Here is a 25,824-nt window from a genome sequence, read left to right as displayed (position 1 = left end):
ACAAGATGTTAATTTCACAACAACTTGGTTGAAGCAGATAATGGAACACAAGCTTGTTACATCTGATAATCATGATCAGACAGAATATGAAAATCTTGTTGCTGAACTAATATGCCACATTTCTATAAAAGAGTCAAGTAAATTTAATCAATTGATATCAGATCAATTGACAGTTAGCAGAGAAACTGAGAAAGCATTAACAGGAAAAACAAAACGAATAACAGGAGAGAATGATGTTCCTGTGTACATGCTCAACAATGAACAGCTGCAAGCAGTACACTCAATAGCTAAACGCCTTATCATTGATGGCGACTATGGTACTGGTAAAACATATGTACTAAAGGAAAGAGCTAAAAAATGTGCAAGAGATAATAGTAAAGATCAATTATTTTACATTGATTTAACAACACTTACACAATTTCATGGTGACATATTTAAAAAAGCTGAATCTTCTGTTATGAACAAAATAGCTGTAGTAGATTTTGACTCTTATCCTAATATCAAAGTTATTACTACTAAAGATTTAGAGATTAGTGAGGAATTCTCCTTAATAAGTGATGTAGAAAAGGCAGTAAACACTTTTTAAGAGATAATCACTGTGATCATTTATTCATTGATGAAATGATAATTGAAAAAATTGTTTTTCCTCACTCTATAGAAACTGTTTGTGTTAACCTTAAAGTATCTAAGTACGGAAATGATAGAAGTGTGGAGTGGATAGAAAGTATGAAAATGAATCATAATGCTGTATATGTTAATCTCACAAAAAATATGAGAAATTCACAACAAATTATTCATCTAGCTAAAGCTTTAGAACATAATTTTAAATTTACACAACCAATGTCTGATTCTCCTGATACTAATGTCATGGGTAACCATAGTTTTTACTACAGAAATATTCACAACATTAGTACTCCTTTGTTAGTTGTTGCTGCTGTAAACAAATTTTTCATACATAAACCTAAAGAAACTGTTGTTGTATTATCAGAAAGGAGAGATCTTACTGATGTTTTTGAAATATTACACAAACACTTTTCCTCAACTACATCAGTTGTCACAGATTTTAAAGAATACATGGAAAAACCTGAAGGAATATTGGTAACAAGTATAAAGAAATTCCAGGGTGCTCAAGCAAGGAACATAATCATGTGTGACATAGATTTAGATCATATGAGGAATATGATACTTAGAACAATATCCTATGCAATTATTATTTTGGATAAAGATAATTATAAACTAAATAGTTCTGGAGCAATTGAATATAAAAATCTACATAATTTTATTTATGCTGAAAAAAAAGTTCTAGAGTGTCATCTCTATCATAATAGATATAAACATGATATTAGTTACTTAACTGTGGCTATATTAGATAAGTACAAACTATTAGACCAGGATGAGAGTATTGCAATCATTACATACTCAAAAGTTTCTAAAGATATTATCAGAGAGGCAACTACAAAGGAGTTTCTTAGTTTACCTAAAAGAGAAAGAGAGAAACAAGTAGAGGAGAAAATTAAATTAGAAAATAGAGAACTATATGAAGATGTAAAGAGAAATATTTCTAGAAATTATCCTGATATATCATGGAGCTACTATCACAATAACTACAAGGAAAGAGACGTAAAAGATCTAGTAAATAAGCCAAGACATATCAATTATGTCAATATTTTTTATTTACCAAAAGATAAAGATTTCGCTGAAATAAAGAATATCATTGTATTTGCTGATAAAAATATTGATCATAAACATGAATTTGCAGCTTGGACAGGTGTGACAGGTGTGCTGTCACTAAATCATTTAGTTGATAAGTTGAAAAGTTGGAGGAGTCAGTGGAAAAGAAATCATTATGATACATTTTGTAGAGAATTAATAATGTTACATCAACCAAAGTTTGCCATAGTTGTTCATGATGATAATTTTGATATGTTCAGTGGTCAAAAGGGAGCTCTTAACCTAATTGAGGATGAAAATCTACATGAATACATACCTGTAGACATAGAAAGTACTAGCTATTCAACCAAGGGTTATAATCTAGATGAACACATACCTCCAAAAATTATCATCTCAATCCAGGATGATGATCTAGATGAACACTTACTCGTAGAAATTATCAACTCTTCAACCCAAAATGATACTCTAGATGAACACATACCTCTGGAAATTATCAACTCTTCAACCCAGAATGATAATTTAGATGAACACATACCTGTAGAAAATCTCAACCCTATTACTGAGGAAGAACTAAAAACTACAGCAGAGGAAACTTCTTCAAATCAATAAGAAAACGCAAAAAGTGTAGTATATCATAATTGCTATTTTATCTTTAAGAAATATTATTTAAGCTTTATATTATCTTAACAATAATGTAAACATGTATAATACAGTAATATAATACAGTATAAATTCATTTATTTTCTTTCTATAAAAATTTTAACAATTACTCTATAATTAATTTTGTAAGTAAGTCTTGGTTTAAACTAAAAACGCCATTGTTATTGCAGATTATTGGTTTATCATTTTATTTTTGTCATATGTATTAACAAGGATGACAACATCCATAAAAGTAATGCTATTAAATTAAACAGTAAAACCAACGAGCATACACTGTTGTAGACTGTCAAAACAGAAAATAGATTTTAAATTATTAACAAAATTTCATGTAAATTTTTACAAAATTGCATAGATACAGAATTCTGACTAAGCACATACTTACATTTTTAGGACTTGATTACAGAGATGCTTTGCTTGAAATTTTGTACCTTGTTGTCATTAGAATCTATGTTCCAAAAATAAGTTTTATAGGATAATTATATCATACAAAAAACTGTATTTAAAAAAATTAAAAATTAGCATGTATTAATGGTCATTTTGGTACAAATTAAAGAGATGCCAGGCCTTCTGGATCATACCTTATTGTTACAGGAATCATCATCCAAAGTTTGAAATAGATAGGACAATTCTATCATGCCTAAATTAACAAAAAGAGCTAACTGCCATACAGAACTCAAATATAGCAAAACTTCGCCTTAAAAATGAAACATTATTGATATTAATGGGTTAACAGTGTGAGTTATAGGGTTGTTGCTTATTTACTTATAGATATACAAATTATACTTTACTATTATATATTTAGCATGGTTACATAACAGACAGACAGACAGTGTGAGTTATAGAGTAGATGCTTATTTACTTATAGATATACAAATTATACTTTACTATTATAAATTTAGCATGGTTACATAACAGACAGACAGACAGTGTGAGTTATAGAGTACATGCTTATTTACTTATAGATATACAAATTATACTTTACTATTATATATTTAGCATGGTTACATAACAGACAGACAGACAGTGTGAGTTATAGAGTAGATGCTTATTTACTTATAGATATACAAATTATACTTTACTATTATATATTTAGCATGGTTACATAACAGACAGACAGACAGTGTGAGTTATAGAGTACATGCTTATTTACTTATAGATATACAAATTATACTTTACTATTATATATTTAGCATGGTTACATAACAGACAGACAGACAGTGTGAGTTATAGAGTACATGCTTATTTACTTATAGATATACAAATTATTCTCTACTATTATAATAAAATAAAGCAAAGCCGTTTTCTAGATCTTTGAATACATACACACAGACAGCCGTCCTGTAATTTGAGTAGATAAAGAGAATAATTATTTCTCAACAACTTTTAAAATTATTTTTCCAAAAGTATGTTATCGTTAGATACAAAATAGAACAAGACTAATTTCTAAGGTTTTTGTTACTACAGAATAACTTTAAAAATTGGTAGCTGCTGAATTGCTGGCAGCACAATGTCTGTTCGCACAACTATAGTACTGGAATTTGAAAGATTTATAAATCTGGTAGAACCAATTATAAATTTTACCATCCGCAGAAAAATCTTATTATTCAATGCGATTAATAAATATTATTTATATTTTTTAAATATTCACGCAACCTCTTTATGCCTAATAATTTATTAAATATCCAAATAGCCTAAAGCCTGCCCAAGATAAAATATAAGCAGTATTGTAAACAGTGGATTTATTGTCCAGCCGTTTTTGATATCATACGTGACAGACCTCTAAATTTTCATTGTAACACAAAAATTAATTTTCTTCTGGAATAGTTCAATAATATTCATCCTTTCTAAAGCAAAGCTTTTCTATAATTAGGGTCTGTACGTCTTTACGTACATCACAGTTTATGCTCATTTAGGAATGTTAGGATTGTGCTATGATTTCAAACTGTGAACGATGATTCCTGTAACAATCATATCCTATTTATAAGTTAATTATTTTCAATACTTAGTAAGGTACAGAACAGGGATCTAAAGGGTAAGACAATGACTGATAAATTCATTTACATCCCCAATGATAATACACAACATTACCCCTTCTGTAGATTACAATTAATGTTTGAAACGTTTGAACACTCAAAATTGAAAATAGTACCCATTGTTTTTGAGCCAACGAATAAGAAAATGTTATTATATAACTTTGGTTGCCAGTGCAGTGTAATAAACAAACAGCCCAATGTGCACTCAGTAAATGATTCATAAAAGCGAAACTTACCAGGACAGACAAACAAAAACATATGTAGTATCAATGCTTATTATAGAACATTTTAAAGAAGTTAATGCTTTTTTTTTTGGGATACCACGTAGCCCCCTCAAAGCAAGGGACCCCTCCTGCAGAGGAAAATAACTGAAGCCCCCTACCCCCGTTTTAAGGGCTTCGCTGAGCTATCCGTTGAGGGTCACAATCTAATTGCAAGAAAGCTACGCATCCCAGTAGCGCGGAGCGGTGCACAATAAATCATGGTTCTACAAACGGCAGTTATAGAGCAGATGTTCAGTGATTAAAATAACAAAACTTATAGAAAATATGAATTATGTACACTTTTGCAGCATCACAGACAGACAGACAGACAGACAGACAGACAGACAGACAGAGGGAACTAGTAAATTATATACTAAATGGTTATGAATAATAAAGAAAATCTTCGCAAAAAAATTAAATTTAACCAACAATCTTAAAAAGCAGACAAGAAATTCAATTTTTAGAGAAGCTTTGCTACTGTTAAACCCCCCTCATTGACACAAATAGAAAATATCTACATTAGTTATTTATAGCTTCTTATTATAGACAGCTTTCCGCGGATTTTAAAATGAAAATTATAAGATTTAAATATTTTTTTTAAGCCTTAAGAGGGCCACTGACAAAAATAGATTAAGTTTATTATTCTAATTTGGAAAATTCTCTGTAATACAATGTTATACACGAGTTTTCAGAAAGTCTGAAAAACCAGTCCTAATCCAGCGGATATGAATCGGTTTCGAAGCAAGACTAGAAAAATTCTACAACATAAACAAATGCACCAGGAAAGGAAGGGAGGGGACAATGCAAGTAAAAATAATCTGCTGTCATTTCCTCCCCCCCCTTTCCCGTCATATTAATAAGCTACTAAAGGCTGAATTTCATAATAATCTGAGGGATGATTATTTTACCATCCATTGTCCTATCCCTGGGATGCCTACACCCAGAAATACCTCCCCCGCGATGAGCTGAATTTGAATTTCCAAATGTGTACACAGTTTCCTCGGTGTTTCCTCATCCTATCTCAATATTTACTACTAGCTAAAAAACTTTAAAAATAAAAATTTGAATATATAAACGATCTATACATTATACATTCAAATAAGTTTGTCAAATTTAGATATTTTTGGAAGTTTGAAGCATTATTAGCGAGTAGTAAAATATTGAGATAGAATGAGGAAACACCGAGGAAACTGTGTACACATTCGAAAATTCAAATTCAGCTCTTCTTCCCCGCTATACCCACACTCTCTCTTACTTATCCAGGGAGGGAGGGAACATTGGATTGTAAATTATACTTGTACCCAAAGTTTTATAAACTTTTGGGTACTTTTATACAAAAACTTATGCTTATTATGAATGAGAGTGATTAGAAATTTACCCTCTATTGTTTTATCCCTTAAAATCCCTGCACTTGCCCAACAAGTTTTTTTTGCCTGCCTAATAAAAAAAATCATAGTGTCCAAATTTATGATATTTTAGTTTTCTAAAATACATGTATTATATCTGTAATTTATAATACAAAGTCTGTCCGTGTATCTGTCTGTCCATCCCTTAAGATCTCAGCAACCTGATACTGGTCCTGTGGTGGTTTTAAGCTATTTTGGGGTGGGACACGTTTAACGTTCTGAATAAAAAATGTATGAATAACCTTCTATTATTATAAAGTAATGTAATATCTCTGATTGTCTATCTGTTCCAATAAAGCGTAAGATCTTGTTAACCGCTGAACCAATTGGATTATGTAACATGTAAATATATAATATTTTATTGGGAAAATGAACAACTATCCAAAAATATTTCATTTAACAAAATAGAAAAACAGAGGTAAAAATTTATTTTTAAAAAATGTTTTAATTTGGCAACCTTAACATGCATTACTACTATACTCTGACTCAGTGCTTTGATTGCTTTATAAGTTGAAATTTCAAAGTTGTGTTAATAAACGCATTAGAAAATAGTTTATAATGTTAGTCATAGGTTTGTTTTAGACTTATTTATACAAATACTATGTTATTATGTGATTTGCAGTATAAGGTACAAAAAGTTATTTATCCTATCGTAATATGTAAAGTTTTCTGCGGATATTAAAATAAAAAATTAGATTAAAACTAATGCTAATTATTAATTAATTGTTAGCCCAGAGTTCCAGGCTATCAAAATTGGTGTTAGATTTAGAGTTTTTTATTTTAATATTCGTGGAAAATTTTCTGTAATATGATATTTCAGAATGCCTGAGAACCGGATCTAATCCAGCAGATAAAAATCGATTTTGAAGTCATACTGGAAATATTATTAAAATTAAGGTATCTATAAAAAATCATATTATCCTATTATATAATCTACTAGCGGTTTCGTCCCTAGCCTCTAAGGGCTTTGCTCCAAGAGTTATTAAGAAGTCACCCTCATATATAATTTTTTTAAGGGGGGGGTGATTTTTTCATGAAGGTTTTGCCTCGAGGTTGGGGTGGGTGTTCTCCCGCCCCGCTTATTTGTTTTAGTTAAAAAAAAATGTTGGGGGAGTGGGGGTTTCTCACCCCCAAGATTAGAGACTAAAACTACGACAAGACCAGTGGGTGTATTCCCTGAAGTGTAGAAACACAATCAGTTCACCGGTTACTGAGATCTTAAGCTTCAGACAGACAGACAGATAATACAAAGTAGCTTGATGTCTGTCCGTCTGAAGCTTAAAATCTTGGTGACAACTAAAAAATTGAAAAATGCATCCCCCCTCCATTTTTTTAAAGCTAAAGAACTTAATAATGTATAACATGTATTATTGTATTAGTGCATGTATAACATATTTGTTATTTTAGTTGTAGAGAAACTTTGCTGCTAAGGAATAACTTGGCCTTGATTTTATCTTCTGTTAGGTAAGTTGTAAAATTATTCATTTTCATTAGTAGCGCAGCTACTCGTTAACCATGACTCTCCGTTCCTCTAAATAGCCTTTTCTCTATTCTCTTTAAAATTAGCTATATATGTATGTAAACTGATGGCTACAATTTTCTTTGTGTTGGGGGGGGGGGGTGTTTAGTTGAAAACCTTTCCAGGACCTATGAGAAGTTATGAGAGCTGGGGGGCAGGGGATTTACAACCCCTCACCCAATCTTAATAGAAAAAAGTAGGAAAAATTTATACAGGGAAAATTTTGTGAAATAAAAGGCTATACAGGATTTCTCAGAATGGCTGAGAACCGGTTCTAATCGAGCATAAATTAATTGGTTTGTAAGCCATACTGGAATTATTATTATTAATGATTATTAAAAATGTACATATATACAAAACCCTATTATCCTATCCTTATAATAAATAACAGGATGTGTGTTTGTCTGTCTGTCTTAACTGAAGGATCTCGCTAACCGCTGAATTGATCAGGTTCTCCTTAACAGAGTAGCTTCTCATAGGTCCCGGTAAGGTTGATAATTATTTTAGGGGAGGGTACCACCACCCTCCCAAAAGAAATCACTGAAAATCCAAATTTTTTCATGTAGAGACTTGAACGCAACATAGAAATGTTACGTCTTATAAAAAAAAAACATTTGAAGTGCCACTAGAGGCCTCTAGGGGCGTAGCCGGAGGTATCATAAAAAGTAGTAAAGTTTTTTCTGTCTGAAGATTAAGATTTCAATATTTACACTTAGTTCTCCATTTTAGCTAAGCTTTACATTGGGTTGATTTTAAGCTATTTTATTTAAGAATTTGGATGGTTTTAGGCTATTTTTCCGTTATTAGGATAATTTGGCTCTGGTATCTTAAAATTTGATTATCCAAATAAAAACAATTTATTGCTTCTTAACAAGGACCTAAAGATAGATGACCGATAGATTGATGTACATCCCCAATGATTTTGAACAAACGCCTTGTGTAGATTAAAAGTATTGGTTGAAACGTTTGAACACTCAACTTAATGAATGAACCAATCAAAATTCACTAAAGTCCCCAAAGTTGGTAAGGCAACAAATAAGAAAACATTATTATAAAACAAGTGTAATAAATACTAAATAGCCCATTGTTCCTTTCTCTCTCTCTACTACATATATTTTTATCCAAAGTGTTGATAACTTATAATGTTGTTATTATGATACTTACAAACATAATTATAATAAACACATCCAACATATAAAATTAACAGAATGTTTGTTTATCTCTGTGTCTGTTTGTTTGTACTCAAGTATTTAGTCAACCGCTGGGTTCTCCTTAGCTGTAAAGCCTGTTATAGGCCATAGAAGGTGTATAATTATTTTGTGAAAAAAAATTAAGCTTTTCTATAATTAGGTTCGGTCGGTCTGTAAAGGATAGCGCTCATTGTTAATTTGGGTATGTTAGAGCTGGTTTTTCTGTAAAATGTACAATTTAGAAAGCGCAGCAACTCAATAATTTTCTAATTCAAATTAGTTTGTTACAATGATTCCTAGGACAACACCGTATGATATTTCAAGTAAAGCATTTCTGTTATCAAATCCTAAATTAAATTGTGTTCTTTAATAGTGTCCTGTAAATTTGCAATATTTGCAACAAATTTAACTAAAATTTTATTTAGAGTTTAAAATTAATATCCTGCTTATTAAGTTCTCATACTCTAGTGTTAATGTTCGTTTGTCCTTCCGTCCATTTCTAGAGCTTCGTTTTTATGGCATTAAATGCAAAAGAGCCTAAGAAGGAGGAGATGTGTACCCCCCTCCCCCCACTTCCACCAATCTTAGTAACATTTGTAATTATCATTCAGTTTTATAGGTAAGGCCAAGGTCTTAGATTTGAGATACTTATTTTTAATTTGTTATAACCCTTTTGATTCTTTACCCCCCCCCCCCCTCCTCCTTACCCCTGTAAATATCTGTTCACGCACTTGGTTGTGAATATGTATGTATAGTGTATACACAGAGAGAGAGAGAGAGAGAGGGGACAATGGACTGTTTATTGAACTAGTCCACAAATGTTTTGATAACCTTTTCTTATTCGTTGGCCTAACAACTTTGGGGACTTTTTAAAGAATTTAGATTGTTTGATTCTAAATAACTAATTTTGATATACAGAAGGGGTACTTTTGTGTATCATCATTGGGGCTGTACATCAATTTATCGGCCATTGTCTTATCCCTTTAAATCCCTGTTGCATTGCATACAGCAGATATTTCATTTTTTGTTGAAATAGAGGCCCTCATCCCTTCCCCTTTCCCCGGTAAATATCTGCAGAGAGAGAGAAGACAATGGGCTGTTTATTACTCAAGTCCCCAAAGTATTATAATAACATATTCTCATTCGTTGGCTTGATAACTTTGGGTACTTTGATTGATTGACTCATTAAGTTGAGTGTTTAAATGTTTCTGTCATTTTAATCTACAGATATTTTTGTGTATTATCATTTCGTATGTACATTAATTTATCGGCCATTGTCATATTCCCTGGCGCATATGCCTAACCTAAATTTATACCACAACATATATTTCAATTGAAGATGAAATAATAAACTTGAAATGGGCCCTTACACTCCCCACCCATTGTCTGTGTCGCATCTGGATTTTAAAAATTTCATTTTGTTTAGAAATAACACTTACAAATATTATCCTTATAATAAAGTAACAGGATCTGTGTGTGTGTGTGTGTGTGTGTGTGTGTGTGTGCAACAAAGGATCTTGCTATCCTTTGACTCTAGGGGCGTAACTGCTAGTCTTTATTATTATGGTACATAGTATAGAGTACCAAATTTGTTGAAGTGAATCTTTTCTACATTTAAGGATTTGCTCTTTATCTCGTCCGTTAGGTATAGGATGGTTCTTATTGTTATGAGGCATGTTAGAATCATCCTAAGGTTTTCAAACTTTTTTTTCTTGGACTATATCTCCGACATAAAAAATTGAAGCCATATCCTAGCCTAAAACCTGGCCTAGATTATTAACAATTTCTCCTAAAAAAATTCTACTTCTTTATGATATACTAATTTAAAAATAAAAACTAAGTACCTCTGGTGCTGCAACTACCTATTTTAAATTAACTGCCTAAAAAAATGGGGAGGGGAATTTTTTTTTGTTTTTGGGAGGTTGAAGGTGCCCCCGCCCTAGATATACCACACTTTTCTGGGATCTTGCTGTGTCAAGTATCAACTGTTGGGAATATCAAAGGATGACTCCATGCAAAATTTGAGCCGGATCCGGCCAATACCGGCCGTGAATTTTATGAAAAACCGGTTTTTTCCGGTTTTTAGGGGGTATCTGTAAATCGATTCAGCTGGAGCAAAACCGGTTAGAGGTACAAAAAATTTTACTTCACATGAAATTTAGCCAATGCAATTGCCTACAAAATTGTACTTCATCATCAACTTGATTGGACAACTCTTTACCCTCCTAAATGTCCATTAAAACCTCAAAAACGGCAAAAATCGCCTAAAATCACGCCTTCGGCGGCAAATACCGGCTAAACAGTCAGCCGGAGGCGAATGAAACATAAATAAAGAAATGTCTGCCTCAAAAAGTTGTTCAACATCAAAGAGATGCTTGAAGTCTCTAAAACGACTCCTTCCCCTTCTTTAAGGGGAAAAACTGAAAAAACGTGATTTTCAAAAGTATGCCCACTTCGTGGGTGGGGGGCACTGAACCCGTCACCCCAGGGTCACCAAATATAAAGTCTAGGCGGCCCACAATGCTGAATTTTCACCAAGTGAAAGTCTTGTGTCATTATCTCTTATGAGAAAAAAGTTATTATTTAATTAAAATTTCAAATTGTGATTTTTTGATGGATTTCTTTTATGAAATGACAGGCCGGTCAATTTTTAGGCCATTTTTTGCGGTTTTTGGGCCGTCACGCCCAAACGGTTTGAGATAATCTCACGGGACCTTTTGCCCAACCTAAGTCTGGTTATTTGTGAGGTCTAGGAAAACATCCAGACTTACGCAAAAGATTATAATTATAATCTTTACACAGAAAAATGGCACGAGGTGAGGGTTTGAGGGGGCAAAATCAGCCGACCAGCGATTTTTGACGGCACGCAGCGACGTCGTGCTTCATCCAATCTGGGATTTTTTTTTCTTAGACCTTACAAATAACCAGGCTTAGGTCGGGCAAAAGGTCCCGTGAGATTATCTCAAACCGTTTGGGCGTGGCCCGCCCCCCCCCCCCCCCCCCAAGAAAATATCCTAAAACCACCAAAGGACCTGTAGGTGTATTCCCTGAATAGTAGAATCCAATCTGTTATCTGTTCATTAGTTACCGAGAACTTAAAGGACAGACAGACAGACATCAAGCTATTGTAGACTAGCAGTAGCGCAATTAGTATTTTAGGACCCTGTAATTAAAAAGGTGAGAAAGAAAGGTGCATAAAATAGCCTAAAACCATCACGGGCATCACGGGATCTACAAGAAGCCTCCCTTAAAAGAAAAACTCAATCAGTTCAGTAATTGTTGACTTCTTAAACTTTAGACAAAAAAAATAATACTAAACGTAACAGGATATCTATCTGTTTCTGTGTTACTGTCTGTCTTTAAACCGCTGAACTGATATGGTTCATCTATTGAAAAAAACCTTATTACATACATATTTCTGCCTCAAGTTATGTACTTTAAATAAAATAACAAACACAAACACTTCTATCGCACACACATACACACTCACTTCCGACGCACACACACACACACACACACACTACGTTCTTTACACACTCACTTCCAACGCACAAACACACACACTCACACACCCCATCTTGCGCACACAAATATCCAAACACCCACACTTAATCAAAACTCACTAAATTTCATTAGCAAGTGAAATGCCTATTTTTAAAAGCGAAACTTTTCTATAATTAGGGTCTGTCCGTCCATCCGTAACAGTTAGCTCTTTTTGTTAACTTTGGCATGTTAGAATTTTCCTATCGATTTCTAACTTTGCACTATGATTCCTATAACAATCTAGAAAGCATAGGAACTCTATAATTGTTACCAGAAAGTAAGTAGGTTTATTTAAAGCAAGCTGATTTTTAACATTTTTACATAATTTTTTTTCTATGATTTTCATCTGATTTTTGGAATAGTGATTCTTAGGACAACAAGGTAAAGTATTATAAGTGAGGCAACAATATAATCAAATCCTAAAAATGAAAATATGTCCTTTTACTGTATCCTATATTTACACAATTTTGCAACAAATTTATATTATACAATTTCATTTAGATTTAGAAATGTTCTGCTTATTAAATTATAACATCAACAATAGTTATTGTTCATTTGTCCTTTCTTCTGATTTTAGAGCTCCGCTTTTATGGATGTTGTCATCCTTGTTGGTTTAAATTTCAAGAGAGAACATTTCAAATTTTAAATTCAAATTTACGAACTTAATATATTAAGTGGAAATTAATCAGCGGCATGCACATAAATTAACCATGGGGGTGTATAACAATAAGGAGGGTGGGAGGAAGGAAGGCCTTTCTTATTTCAATTATACAATTGACACCGATATACAACCACTGATTGTAACTGGTTTTGTATTTTGTTTTGTAATCTTAGGTTTTATGAAACAATTATTTCTAATTCTGTAATTAAACAGTTTTGTAACAAGTTTATAAACTATTTTGCTTTATACCTTTAAATTAATATTCTGCTTAATATATAAAGTTTTGTCAAGCTTGCTTTGATTGTTCTTCATCCTAATCCTAAAATGAGAGCTTCGTTAGTATAGATACTTTTAACAGTCATAAATCTATCTCAAGCATAACATTTATAAATTAGTAACTACTGCTGCTTCATAATGAAATATATTTCAAAGAAAAAAATCTTCATTATCAATCACATCTCTTGTGAATCAAGCTATATTAGCTTGGTCGTTTTAGATGTTAGTATAGATGTTGTCATCCTTGTCATAAACATATGTACAGTTATTATGAAAAAAACTAAATATTAATATTGAGAAAATATTTTAAAATGTTGAGCTCTTGCTTACACAACGTTGCATTGGAGTAAATTTAGCTTATCTAATGTTAATAAATAGTGGTTTCCCTTAAAATTCATGGTCAAGCACAAAACCCACCATCTTCTCATTTGGAATAAATTAAACATAAGGGGGGGGGGGATTATAATTTCTTGAGTTGGTTATTTGAATAATGCTAGGTTTTGGCACATCATTTATAGGTCCCGCAGGTTTATGGCCCCTTTAACCCCCTAAAGGTTAGGCTAAAACACATTACTAACTCCACTTATTTTTAATTTATTTCAAAAAAAAAAGTGAAGGAGGTGGGGATTATTTGCTTGCTTAGTAATTTGGGGAAAAGGAGGAAAAGTAATTTTAAAACTACAATATGTATTTTGAAAATGGAAAAATCATTCCTAGGTAGCAAGATCAATATGTTTTATTTAGCTTTTATTTGATTTGCAAAAGACTAACCTTTGTGGATGCTAGACCTGCAGGGATACCTAGTACACAATTGAAACAGTTCTTCCTACATTTTTTTCAATGTATGGATAAATAAGAGGGATTGTTCTACTCCACTGGGCACTTTAACCCCTTACAGTCGGGCCCCTTGCCGCACCTTAATTGGTCGGAGGGGAGGGGGAGGGCGTTTAACGCCCCTCCTATTATCTCAGTTCCTATTAGAGCTAGAGGGCTAAAAAAAAATTTGTGCAAGTCCCCTATTTGATAATGAATTTCCGACCTTGGGTGAAACGAAGTCAATTTTTGCTTCCTTCACCTTTTTATTTAACAACTTTTGTTTTTAGGTCCTTTTTCACTTAAAAATTTCAAACGGCTGTAATTTTCTTATTTTTGAAGCTAGAAGAACAATTTTTTCACAGAAAATCTTTATCTTTATGTAAATTTTATATTAGAAATATCAAAACATAAATTTCAGCGGCCGCAGCTGTACTTGGCAGCTGCCAGCCGCCGCAGTCGGCGGGAAAATATGTAGACATGTAAGAAAAGCTTAAGTTTAAAATTTGAAGTCTTTAAGTCAAAAATTGCGGTCACAGGAGCCTTTTAAAGATTTTCCTGAGACCTGGAGGATCAGGACCTGCAGGATCATACCTGGAACCTGAAATCGACTTGAACACCTGTATTTCATATAAGGATTTACTACTAGAGGATAATCTAGTATTTTAGTAAGATTAAATGCTTTGTTTAAGTCAAAAAAAATATTTTTGCTCTTTACCTGGATCACCCTGCCAGGTTTGCTGGCATCCTGGGCCCGCCAGGATGGAGATATTCAAAAAATTCCAACTCTCAATTATGTGTTATACCCATACTTAAAAACTCACGCAGTTTGGGCTCTTTATTTTTCACACACAGAAAATGAGATAGAAAAAAACTTGAACGCCCCCCCCCCCCTGACTGTTAAGGGTTAAGGGTAATTTTCGAATCAGCAAGGGCTAACAGACCAACCAAACAAACTATTTACTTATATATTAACTTCAGGATATGATTGTTATTATGTGTATAATGTATATTAGACTATAAAAGTTTTAAAGATTTTTAATCAATATAATAGATTTGAAATCTGCATAAAATTTTAAGGATTTTTTATAAAATTAGTTTTTTATATAATTCTTTATTTAAAGGCGCAAATACAAATTAAGTTAAATAATTTTGAGATCTGTGATTGGTAGATTGAAAACTATCTGCGCTCTGATTGGAGAAGCTTAAGTGACATACATCATTCAACCAATTAGAGCGTAGGTAGTTTCCAATCCAGCTATCCTATTGGTCAAAATTTATTAACTTAAATCGTATTTGCGCCTTTAAATAAAGGATTATATAAAAAACGAATTTTATAAAAAATCCTTGAAATTTTATGCAGATTTCAAATCTATTATATTGATTAAAAATCTTTAAAACTTTTATAGTCTAATGTATATGCATGTTTTAATTCAATTAACATTATTTTTTTTTATTTGACTCAAATACCCTTAACATAAATTAATCATTATATAAAATTGTTTAGTTAACAAGATTTGAAGAGAGGACAAGAAGTTTGCTTCATGGTTGAAAAGTAAGAGAAGAGCTACATACTATGGGATCTTGACATCTAATACATGTATACAACATAAACTCTCATCACACCTAATATTATATGTATACAAATATATATAAATATAATCTCTGGATTATATTTAGCAGGTAAAAGTTCTCATATAAAATTTTATTGTGGATAGAGTATAACCTTTTCAAGAAAACAAGGGTGACAACATCCATAAGTATTGAAGCGCAAAAATCATGGATAAAATATGGTCAAAGTGATTTAAAGAAAATTTGTTAAATATTAACAAAGGCATTGCCAGTTAAGGGGAAGGTCCGTGGTGGAATAATTGCATGGGATGCCATGTTTACTATTACATAGATATTTGAGTTATAAACAACCTTTGCTGTATAAAACTTTACTTTAACATTATAATGATTAAAATAGCATTAGACAGACAGCCCTATTGGATCACAGAAAGCCAGGGAAATGATCTTCCTTATATGCTAATAAAATAGTTTTTTTTCTGTCTGCACCAAAAGTTCTTGCTAACTGCTGAACCAATATGGTCTTTTTCTTTAGTGTAGCTTCTCGTAGGTCCTGATAAGGTTTATAACTTTTTTTGGAAGGGTACCAATATCTTCCTTGTAGATTTTACCCCAAGAAAAAAATCCCCTCCCCTCATTTTTTTTCACTTTTACTTTTTAAAACTACTATCAGCTACGCCCCTAGAGGCCTCTAGTGGCCTTTAAATGTTTTTTTTTATTTTAAATATCTAATTTGAGAAATAACTTGTCTATGTTATCAATTGTTAAATTCACGCGTCTACGCAGCGCGACTACGTAGCGCGACTACGTAGCGCGACTATGCTAGCGACACAATGCGGCGGAAATATTTAATATTTTTGATTTTATTGTGATTTCTCTTGGGAGGGTGGTGGTACCCTCCCCCAAAATAGTTATAAACCTTCCCGGGACCTATGAGAAGCTACCCTGTTACGGAGAACCCGATCGGTTCAGCGGTTAGCAAGATCCTTCGGTACAGACACACAGATACACAGACACACAGACAAACAAACATCCTGTTACTTTAGTATAAGGATAATTAAAAAAGGGGTGGTTGACAATTTACATTTGATACTAATAGCAGAAAATAAAAATAAATCGGGCCAATACCACCAAAGATATGTAGATAAAAATAAAAACAGCTTAAAATCTGTTTTAAAGCAGTCGGATTGCCATAAATATTATTTATATAAATATGCTCCCTAAATCAAATATCTAGATTTAATAACAGCTGAGTAAATCCTATTTCCCCAATAGCGTTACGGACTGACTGACGAATGGACAAAGTCAATTATAGAGTAGCTTTGCTACTAAATACTTATATATAAATAACATGTGTCTGTTTTAGGATTCCTGCAACAATAAGACTTAAATAAGGACAACAGTCAGGCGGATTATCAAGTGGCAAGTAAGTTCCTTTGCAGCTCACCTACTCTTTAATTTAGGTTTGTCTGTACATCTCTGTTACATAGAATCTCTAAATAAAAAGGTATTTTAAAAACAAAAAAAGTTGTCTTTTGTTCAAGATTTTTCTTCTTCAAATTTTGACCTTGATAAAGAGAACAAAAATATACAAAATGATCAGTAATTGAAACAAAACCCTGTAAAAAAGACCCATATTGTGTATCTAAAAACAATAATGAATGTATAATAAACAAGGATGACAACATCCATAAAAGCGAAGCTCTGAAACGATATGACAGACGAACATTAACTTTTGTTGAGTGTCAGAACTGAATATACAAAATATGAAATTGTAAGATTTGACAAAATTATACGTAAATTTGTTGCAAAACTTCTTAAATACAGAATTCTGTTTAAGGACATACTGACATTTTTAATACTTGATTATGGAGATGCTTCGCTCATAATATTGTACATTATTGTAATAGGAATCAGTAATAAAAAAATCAGATCAATCGGATGATTTTATCACATAAAAAATTGCTATTAAAAAAGTAAAAAAAATCAACATGTTCAAAATGGACATACGGACATTCTGGTAACGATTATAGAGTTGCTACGCTTTCTAAATCGTACCTAACTACTACAGGAATCACCAGGCAAAGTATGAAATCGACAGGACGATTCTAACATGCCTAAATTAATGCATAAAAGCTAACTATCTCGGACGGACGTACGGACCGACCCTAATTATAGAAAAGCTTCGCTTTTAACAAGGATGGCAACATCTACAAGTGGCAAAGCACAAAAATTGTGTATGGACAAACAGAGAGAGTGAGTTAAATAGTAGAAATTCATTGATTTAAATCAACAAATAAAAAACCGCTAAACCTTTTTGAATAAATTTCATATGTATTTGTCTTAGAAAACGCCTATCTCAAAAAAAGCTTTCCTCAATAAATTCCTATCTTATAAAATGCATACTACATATTAATTTTAAAATGCATTGTTTTATTCCTAGCTTTTGTTTTAACAGATTAATAAGACTATTTTTTATATCATGCATGTGTCACAATTTTATTCATTTAGTATAAAGACATTTTTAGTAGCGAAGCTACTCTGTAAATTGAAATGTCCATCTGTCTTAGTTTTGGGGAAACGTGATTTTCTCGGCTCCTAAAAAATATAAAAGGCTAAATTTTTTTGACAACATTTCCATTAGTAAGGAGCACAATTTACTATAAAACATCAGTGGTAGTCGGACCGCTTTTTAGCAGGTTTTAGGCTATTTTTGTATTTTTAACATTTTTCTCCATATCTTTGGTGTTTATGGTCCGATTTCCAAAATTTTTTCAGTTATAGATATCAAAATTAAATTTCCTGTCGTTGAAAGAAAACAACTATGACGGTCAGACTCCCTTTAAGCAGTTTTTAGGCTATTTTTGTATTTTTCACATTTTTCTCCATATCTTTGGTGTTTATGGTACGATTTCCAAATTTTTTTCAGTTATAAATATCAAAATGAAATTTCCTGTCGATTAAAGAAAACAACTATGACGGTCAGACTCCCTTTAAGCTGATTTTAGGCTATTTTTGTATTTTTCACATTTTTCTCCATATCTTTGGTGTTTATGGTACGATTTCCAAATTTTTTTCAGTTATACAAATCAAAATTAAATTTCCTGTCGTTCAAAGAAAACAACTATGACGGTCAGACTCCCTTTAAGCAGGTTTTAGGCTATTTTTGTATTCTTCACATTTTTCTCCATATCTTTGGTGTTTATGGTCCGATTTCCAAAATTTTTTCAGTTATAAATATCAAAATGAAATTTCCTGTCGTTCAAAGAAACAACCATGACAGCCAGACTGCCTTTTTGCAGGTTTTTGGCTATTTTTAAATTTTCCCCTTATTTTTCCATATATCTAATGTATATAGTACGATTTTCCAAATTTTTTAAGCTAAGGATATAAAAATTTTAGCAGGTTTTTGGCTATTTTATATGTTTTACATGTTTCCCCATATCTTTGGTGTATTTGGTCCAATCTTAAAACTTTTTTGGGATATCAGTATCAAAATAATTTTTCTCATTTTTATGAGCATCTTTTGTGTAATTTACTTTGACCGTCATCATGTAACAAAATATGTGTTTATTTTCTCTAAAAAATCTATTCTTGATTATAAGAAATACAATTTAAATCTAATTGTACGTATTCCCATCAATGATTTTTTGTGCTTCGCTACTTATGGATGTTGTCATCCTTGTTATTTTATTCTTCATGAGCTTATTCTACATTTTTAAAATGAATAAGTAGTATGCATTTTCTAATAGGGGTTATTGTCAAAACATTTATGAGTGAGATTAATGTCAACATTGTAACACTTACTGGCAAATTCAATGAGCTTTGAAATGCATTTTTATGAATGAAATATATAATCATAGGAATTATATTCTATTATAAAAAGTTGGCTTTTTTTCTTACTTTTATATGAATCCATTTTACAACTTGCTGATGTTGTTTAGGTATGAATGTATATAGAGAAGGCAATACAATGGTCTAAACTGACAACAAAATGGTTTTGCAACTGGATGAAACTAGAGATAGAGAGCAAATAAAAGAGAACTAAAATACATTAATATTAGCCATATTATCACACTTGTGTGGTGTATTTACAGGTAAATATTTTCTCATAACTACTCCATTATTAAACAATTTATTTTGTAAAGAAATAGATATAATAGAATATAATATAATCTTAGATAATACAAATAACCTATAATATTTCTAAAATAAAAGATCAAAATCAGAAATGAAAATGGATAGCGGAGTATGTATTTATATAAAACCTGTTGAGTTTAGTAATAATTGTCAATTAGTCATGGAAAAGATGTCTTAATTATTCAGGTGAAAATGTATATTTACATAATAGATTTGATGATAAAAATATCTTTCAATACACAAAAATGTATTTTAGTTTGTGAAATGGAAGGAGCTGGCCCAGCAACAAATTCTTCCTGCACATGTGGTTTTCAATTTGGGGTATATACTCTATCTTTACAAGATTCTCAAGTATCAAATTTAGCTGAAGAATTTAGTAACTTGAGTATAAACTTTCATGGACCTGCAGGAGAAAATCAAAGAATTTTAGCTAAAGAAAAGATTGCAGTGATAAAAAAGAAAGTAGCTGACTATTATTATGATCAAGACTGTAAAGTTATAGCTATTCCAAATCATTATGTAGTACCTAAGAAACCAACTGTGTTAGGAAAAGTGGGGAAGGAAAAGCAAGATGCTCAGATTTTGGATAAATCTCTTGAAGAACGTATACATCATGAGCTTGTCAATGCAGCTAGAGAATTAAAGATGGAATCATTCATCTTCCTTGGCTTTCAAGCAGCTGATTGCATTCACCAATTAGATAAAAAAGGAAAAGATACCAGAGGCAAGGATAAATTTGCAGAATTTAATGAGTATGAGAAAAGAATGAAGGAGATCCTTGAAATAGAAGATGTTGAAGAGGAGAAATTGAAGTCTTGTATTGAGGAACATAAGAAGTGGAGGGAAAATCCATTGGAATTTCAAAGCCCACAGAACTGGCTGTTTAAACAGGAATGATAATATTTCATATAATTAACTATATATTTGTTCCTTTAAAGCTTTGATTATCTTATTAATTTAAGGCACAATTATGTTTCGTTTGATTTTAGAGATTTTTAATATACTTTTCTGCAAAATTGCTGCATTATTTTCTTTTTAGTCTTTCATCATTGTTTTTTTTTAAATTTAATAATAATATACAAATTATTTCAATAAACAAACATTTTAAAAATCTGAAATATCAGCTTTGTTTATGTCAGGTGTCAAAAAGTCAGGTAGACAGAAAACGTTTCAATTTTAAATCAAATAGCCTTTATAAGATCCCTGACGATAAACTTAGAAACTTTTACAAATATCAGTTTTATAATTTTAGCCTTCAAGAAAAAAAAACTGAATGGGACACCATCATGATAATTCCTGAGTATAGTGCTATCATAAACATAGAGGTCAAACGTGGGTCCAATGATTCTAGTGATAAACTCAAACTACTTAAAGAAGCTTCAGATCAAACAAAGCAACACTTTTCTTTCATGCACAAATTATTTGGAGGTATGCTTACCAAAGAGTGGATATTTGTCAGAGCTGCATGTATACCAAATTTAGAGATTGCTGAAGATTCAGTAATACCCTGTGTCAACTGTCAGCAATTCATTCTACAAGATAAAGATGTCAATAATGTAACACCATGGTTGAAGCAGTTATTTGAACATAATTTTGTTGCATCTAATAATTATGATCAAGCAGTATATGAAAATCTTGTTGCTGAACTAATATATCACATTTCGATAAAAGAGTCAAGTAGATATAACCAATTGATATCAGATCCACTGACAATTGGCAGAGAAACTGAGAAAGCATTAACAGGAAAGACAGAAGGAATATCAGGAGAGAGTAATGTTCCAGTATACATGCTCAACAATGAACAGCTGCAAGCAGTACACTCACCAGCTAAATTCCTTATCATAGATGGTGACTATGGTACTGGTAAAACATATGTACTAAAGGAAAGAGCTAAAAAATGTGCAAAAGCTAATAGTAAAGATCAATTATTTTACATTGATATGACAGGTTTTTCACTATATAATTATAAATATTATGTAGAAGTTGAATCTTCTGTTATGAACAATATAGCAGTAGCAGATTTTGAATCTTATCCTAATATAAAAGTTATTACTACAAAAGATTTAGGTATTACAGGAACCTCTGAACAAATTGATATAATCATAATCAATGCTTTAAACAGTTTTTTAAGATATTATCCCTGTGATCATTTATTCATTGATGAAACGATTATTGAAGAATATGATTTTCCTGACTATATAGAGACAATTTGTTTTAACTTAAAAGTACAGGAAAGACAGACATTAGAAACACGTTTCAAACTGGAGAAAACAAAGTGGTTAGAAACTATGAAAGTGAATCATAACGCTGTACATGTCAATCTCACCAAAAATATGAGAAATTCTAAACAAATTATTCATCTAGCTAAATCTTTAGAACAGGATTCTACTCAACAAATGTCTTGTTCTCCAGATACTTATATCATGGGTAACCATAATTTTTACTACAGAAATGTTTATGTCATTGAACTTAGTTTATTAGCAATTGCTGCTGTAAACAAATATTTCATACATAAACCTAAAGAGAGTGTTGTTATATTAGCAAATGAATTGAATATTAATGTTGATAGAGTATTTAAATTGTTACACAAACACTTTTCCTCAACTACATCAGTTGTCAGAGATTTTAAAGAATACATGAAAAAACCAGAAGGATTATTGGTAACAAGTATAGAGGAATTCCAGGGTGCTCAAGCAAGAAACATTATCATATGTGATACAAGTAGTGTTTTCTTGGTTGACAAAATGAGGAATCCAATACTTAGAACAATGTGCCACGCAATTATTATTTGTGGGAAAGATATCAATGAACTAAATAGTTCTGGAGCAATTGAAGATAAAAATCTTCATGAATATATTTATCCCGAAGAAAAAGCTCCAGAGTGTCATCACTATCATAATAAAGATAAATATGATATAAGTGCCTTAACTATGGCTATATTAGATAAATACAAACTATTTGATCAGGATGAGAGTATTACAATCATAACATACACAAGAATTTCTAAAGATATAATCAGAGAGGCAAATACAAAGAAGTTTGTTAGTTTACCTAAAAAAGATAGGGAGAAACAAATTAAAGAGAAAATTAAATTAGAAAACAAAGAATTATATGAAGATGTCAAGAACAATATTTGTAGAAAATATGCTGATATATCTTGGAGCTACAATGACATAAACTACAAGACAAGAGAAGATCTAAGAGATCTAGTAAACAAGCCAAGAAATATCAATTATATCAATATGGATTATGTACATAATTTAGAACGACTCAGTAAATTCAAGAATATCATTGTATTTGCTGATAAAAATATTGATCATAAACATGAATTTGCAGCTTGGGGAGATAAGTATTCACTAAATTATTCAGCTTATAAGACAAGCATAGATGTTGAGTGGAGTAAGAATAAAAGAAATGAATATGATAGATTTTGTAGAGATGTAATTATGTTACATCAACCAAAGTTTGCCATAGTTGTTCATTATGATGATTTTGATATATTCAGTGGTCCAAAGGGAGCTCTAAACCTAATTGAGGATGAAAATCTACATGAACACATTCCTGTGACAAACACTGACCTATCAAATCAATAAAAAAAAAACACTTAGTGTAGTGTTTCATATTTTCTTCTCTGTTTTTAAGAAATTAACAATAATGTATGTAAATATATACTTAATTTAGTATAATAAATAATGATTATTTTCAGTCTTTTTATCTAATTTTTTATATCTACTCTATAATTTATCTTGTATGTAAGATTTAAGAATAAAGGTATAAATTCTTTTAAATACAGTAGTAAGGTTTTTTTGTCTTAAGCTTACAATTTCATACTAAATTGATTGCATTTTTCTTTTTAGGGAAGTTTCATATAGTTACTGGGATGGTTTTAGGACATTCTATATTTAAGCTATTGGATGGTTTTCAGCCATTTTTCTGCCCATTTTTACCCAGTTTAATACAGAGCCCTTAGATTCTAACTGCTAGTCCTCTAATAAAAATTAGAAATTTTTATTGTTTGAAGCTAAAGATCTCTGGAAATGCTGTTCCAAATTTGTTATACTTTTCAGAGAATCTTTATGAATGTCTTTGGGTTGTTTTAGGCTATTTTCTTACCTCTAACGCCCTCTACTCTAGGCTATGGGCCAGGCAGAATCAACAATAATAAGAAAACAATAATTAAATAAAGGGTTTTATATTGTTAAAAGCTATGCTCTTCTATTAATAGGGTGTGCCAGTTTGTCCGTATTGGTTAGCTCTAGTCTTTAATTAAAACCTATTAGAATTGTCCTATCAATTTTAAACTTTACATGGTGATTCCTACAATAGTTAGGTACGATTTAGGAAGTGTAACAATTCTATTATTGTTACCAGAATGTCCGTTAAAAACATGTTAAATTTTAACTTTTTTGACAACAATTTTTCATGTGATATAATTATCTCATTCAACTAATTTCTGAAATACTGATTCCTGGGACAACAGAGTGCAATATCATAAGCGAAGCTTCTCTGTAGTCCTAAAAATGTAACTATGTCCATAAAACAGTGTCCTGTATTTATCCAGTGTCAGGTGTTAATGTTCGTTTTTCCTATCATTTCTGAGCTTTGCTCTTATGGATGTTGTCATCCTTTTTTGGTTTAAATTGTTAAAGAATTTCTAAAAGCTGTTAAGTAAAAGTTGATGCTTTATTTGTTGTAAATATAGAATACGTGGATAGTATGAAACTTCCCAACTTTAACAATCTTTTTTACCCCATTCCCTCCCCTCCTATTGGAGGAACGAACTTACTAATAAAAGGGGTCCAATGTAGCACTCTAAATTTAGAAAAACATTGCTTAACTATTGTTTTATATTTTTTAAAATGAATGTATTTTTAATAATCACGAAATATATTAAAAAAATTAATTTCTCCTAAAAGCTACTCTAAATATTGGAAGAATATGAACATCATAAATTCTTATGTTCTAGTAATAGTAACGTTAAAATACATTTATGTCACATTCTTTCTGAGGATTTTTGAAAAAATAGACAGAATTGCTTTTGATAAAGCACACAAAAATGTCAAAAAAAATAAATAAAACAAGGATGACAACATCCAAGCAAAGCACTGAAACGGTAGGACAAACGGACATTAACACTTGTATAGTGTCGGAACTGAATAAACAGAAAAGTATAAGAGTCGAAGCCAAATTGTAAGTAAATTTGTTGAAAAACTGCTTGATACAGGATTATGTTTATGGACATACTTATATTTTTAGGACTTGCTTATAGAGTTGCTTAGCTTATAATATTGTACTTTGTTGTCTCAGAAATCAATATACCAAAAATCAGATCAAACGGTTAATTGGAACACATAAAAATTTGTTGTTAAAAATGTAAAAAAAAATCAACATGTTTAAAATGGACGTATGCACATTCTGGTAATGATTATAGAGTTGTTTTTTTCCAAATCGTACCTACTACAGGAATCACCATGTTTAAAATCGATAGGACAATTCTAACATGCCTAAATTAACGAAAAAAGCTATCTATCTCAGACGTAGGGACGGAAGACCCTAATTATAGAAAAGCTTCGCTTTTAAAAAGATATAGCAAATAATTTCTAGATATCAAGATATCTAGAGTTGTTAAAATGTTTAAAAAACGTTCTATTTATATACAGAAGAGCAAAATTATATACAAGTTTTAAAATTTGTTGAATATTTTCTAAAATCACGAAACCTTTCACAAAAAAAAAATATTATAATGGATATAGAATTGTAGTATATGGGTTTAAGGGGAGCTACACTCCATTAAATATATTAGTCAGCATTGATGTTTAGATTCATAATGCAAGTTAGAGCTAGCCACAGCTTCTAGAGTGCACACCTATCTTTTGAAGCTGTTTTAAAGAGTCAGTTTTGGTTTGGCAAGGTCTCTTTCCTCGGCTTGAACTAAGTGTCCGCTGAGGGTTTTTTTTGCTGCTGACTTGTAGGTAAATCCTCGTCAGTAGCCTTCGGATAAGGCTCATTATTCTCATTATAGTATAGTATAAGTCTAAACAAAACCGCCCACCCCCCCCCCCAAAAAAAAAAGGGGGGGC

The 25,824-nt window shown here is 31.5% G+C and overlaps 1 protein-coding gene across 1 annotated transcript; it reads left to right on the top strand.

Moving 5' to 3' along the window:
- Positions 1-6,537: 6,537 nt before the first annotated feature.
- On the top strand, positions 6,538-20,777 carry LOC145310455 (uncharacterized). Its single transcript, XM_080150406.1, has 6 exons — positions 6,538-6,930; positions 7,441-7,497; positions 15,543-15,718; positions 16,971-17,030; positions 19,549-19,701; positions 20,001-20,777. Exon 6 carries the CDS (start codon positions 20,009-20,011, stop codon positions 20,639-20,641), a length of 633 nt encoding a protein of 210 aa, XP_080006532.1. The 5' UTR covers positions 6,538-6,930; positions 7,441-7,497; positions 15,543-15,718; positions 16,971-17,030; positions 19,549-19,701; positions 20,001-20,008; the 3' UTR covers positions 20,642-20,777.
- The last annotated feature ends 5,047 nt before the right edge of the window (positions 20,778-25,824 follow it).

This window comes from Acartia tonsa, unplaced genomic scaffold, assembly GCF_053477335.1.
Source record: "Acartia tonsa isolate MP-2025a unplaced genomic scaffold, ASM5347733v1 sca1, whole genome shotgun sequence".
In the NCBI taxonomy this organism is placed as follows: Eukaryota; Metazoa; Arthropoda; class Copepoda; order Calanoida; family Acartiidae; genus Acartia; species Acartia tonsa.
This window is presented reverse-complemented; position numbering and strand designations above follow the sequence as displayed.

What these genes read in the sequence shown, in the direction of transcription:
- LOC145310455 (XM_080150406.1), top strand. Translation starts at nt 20,009, where the DNA reads ATGGAAGGAGCTGGCCCAGCAACAAATTCTTCCTGCACATGTGGTTTT.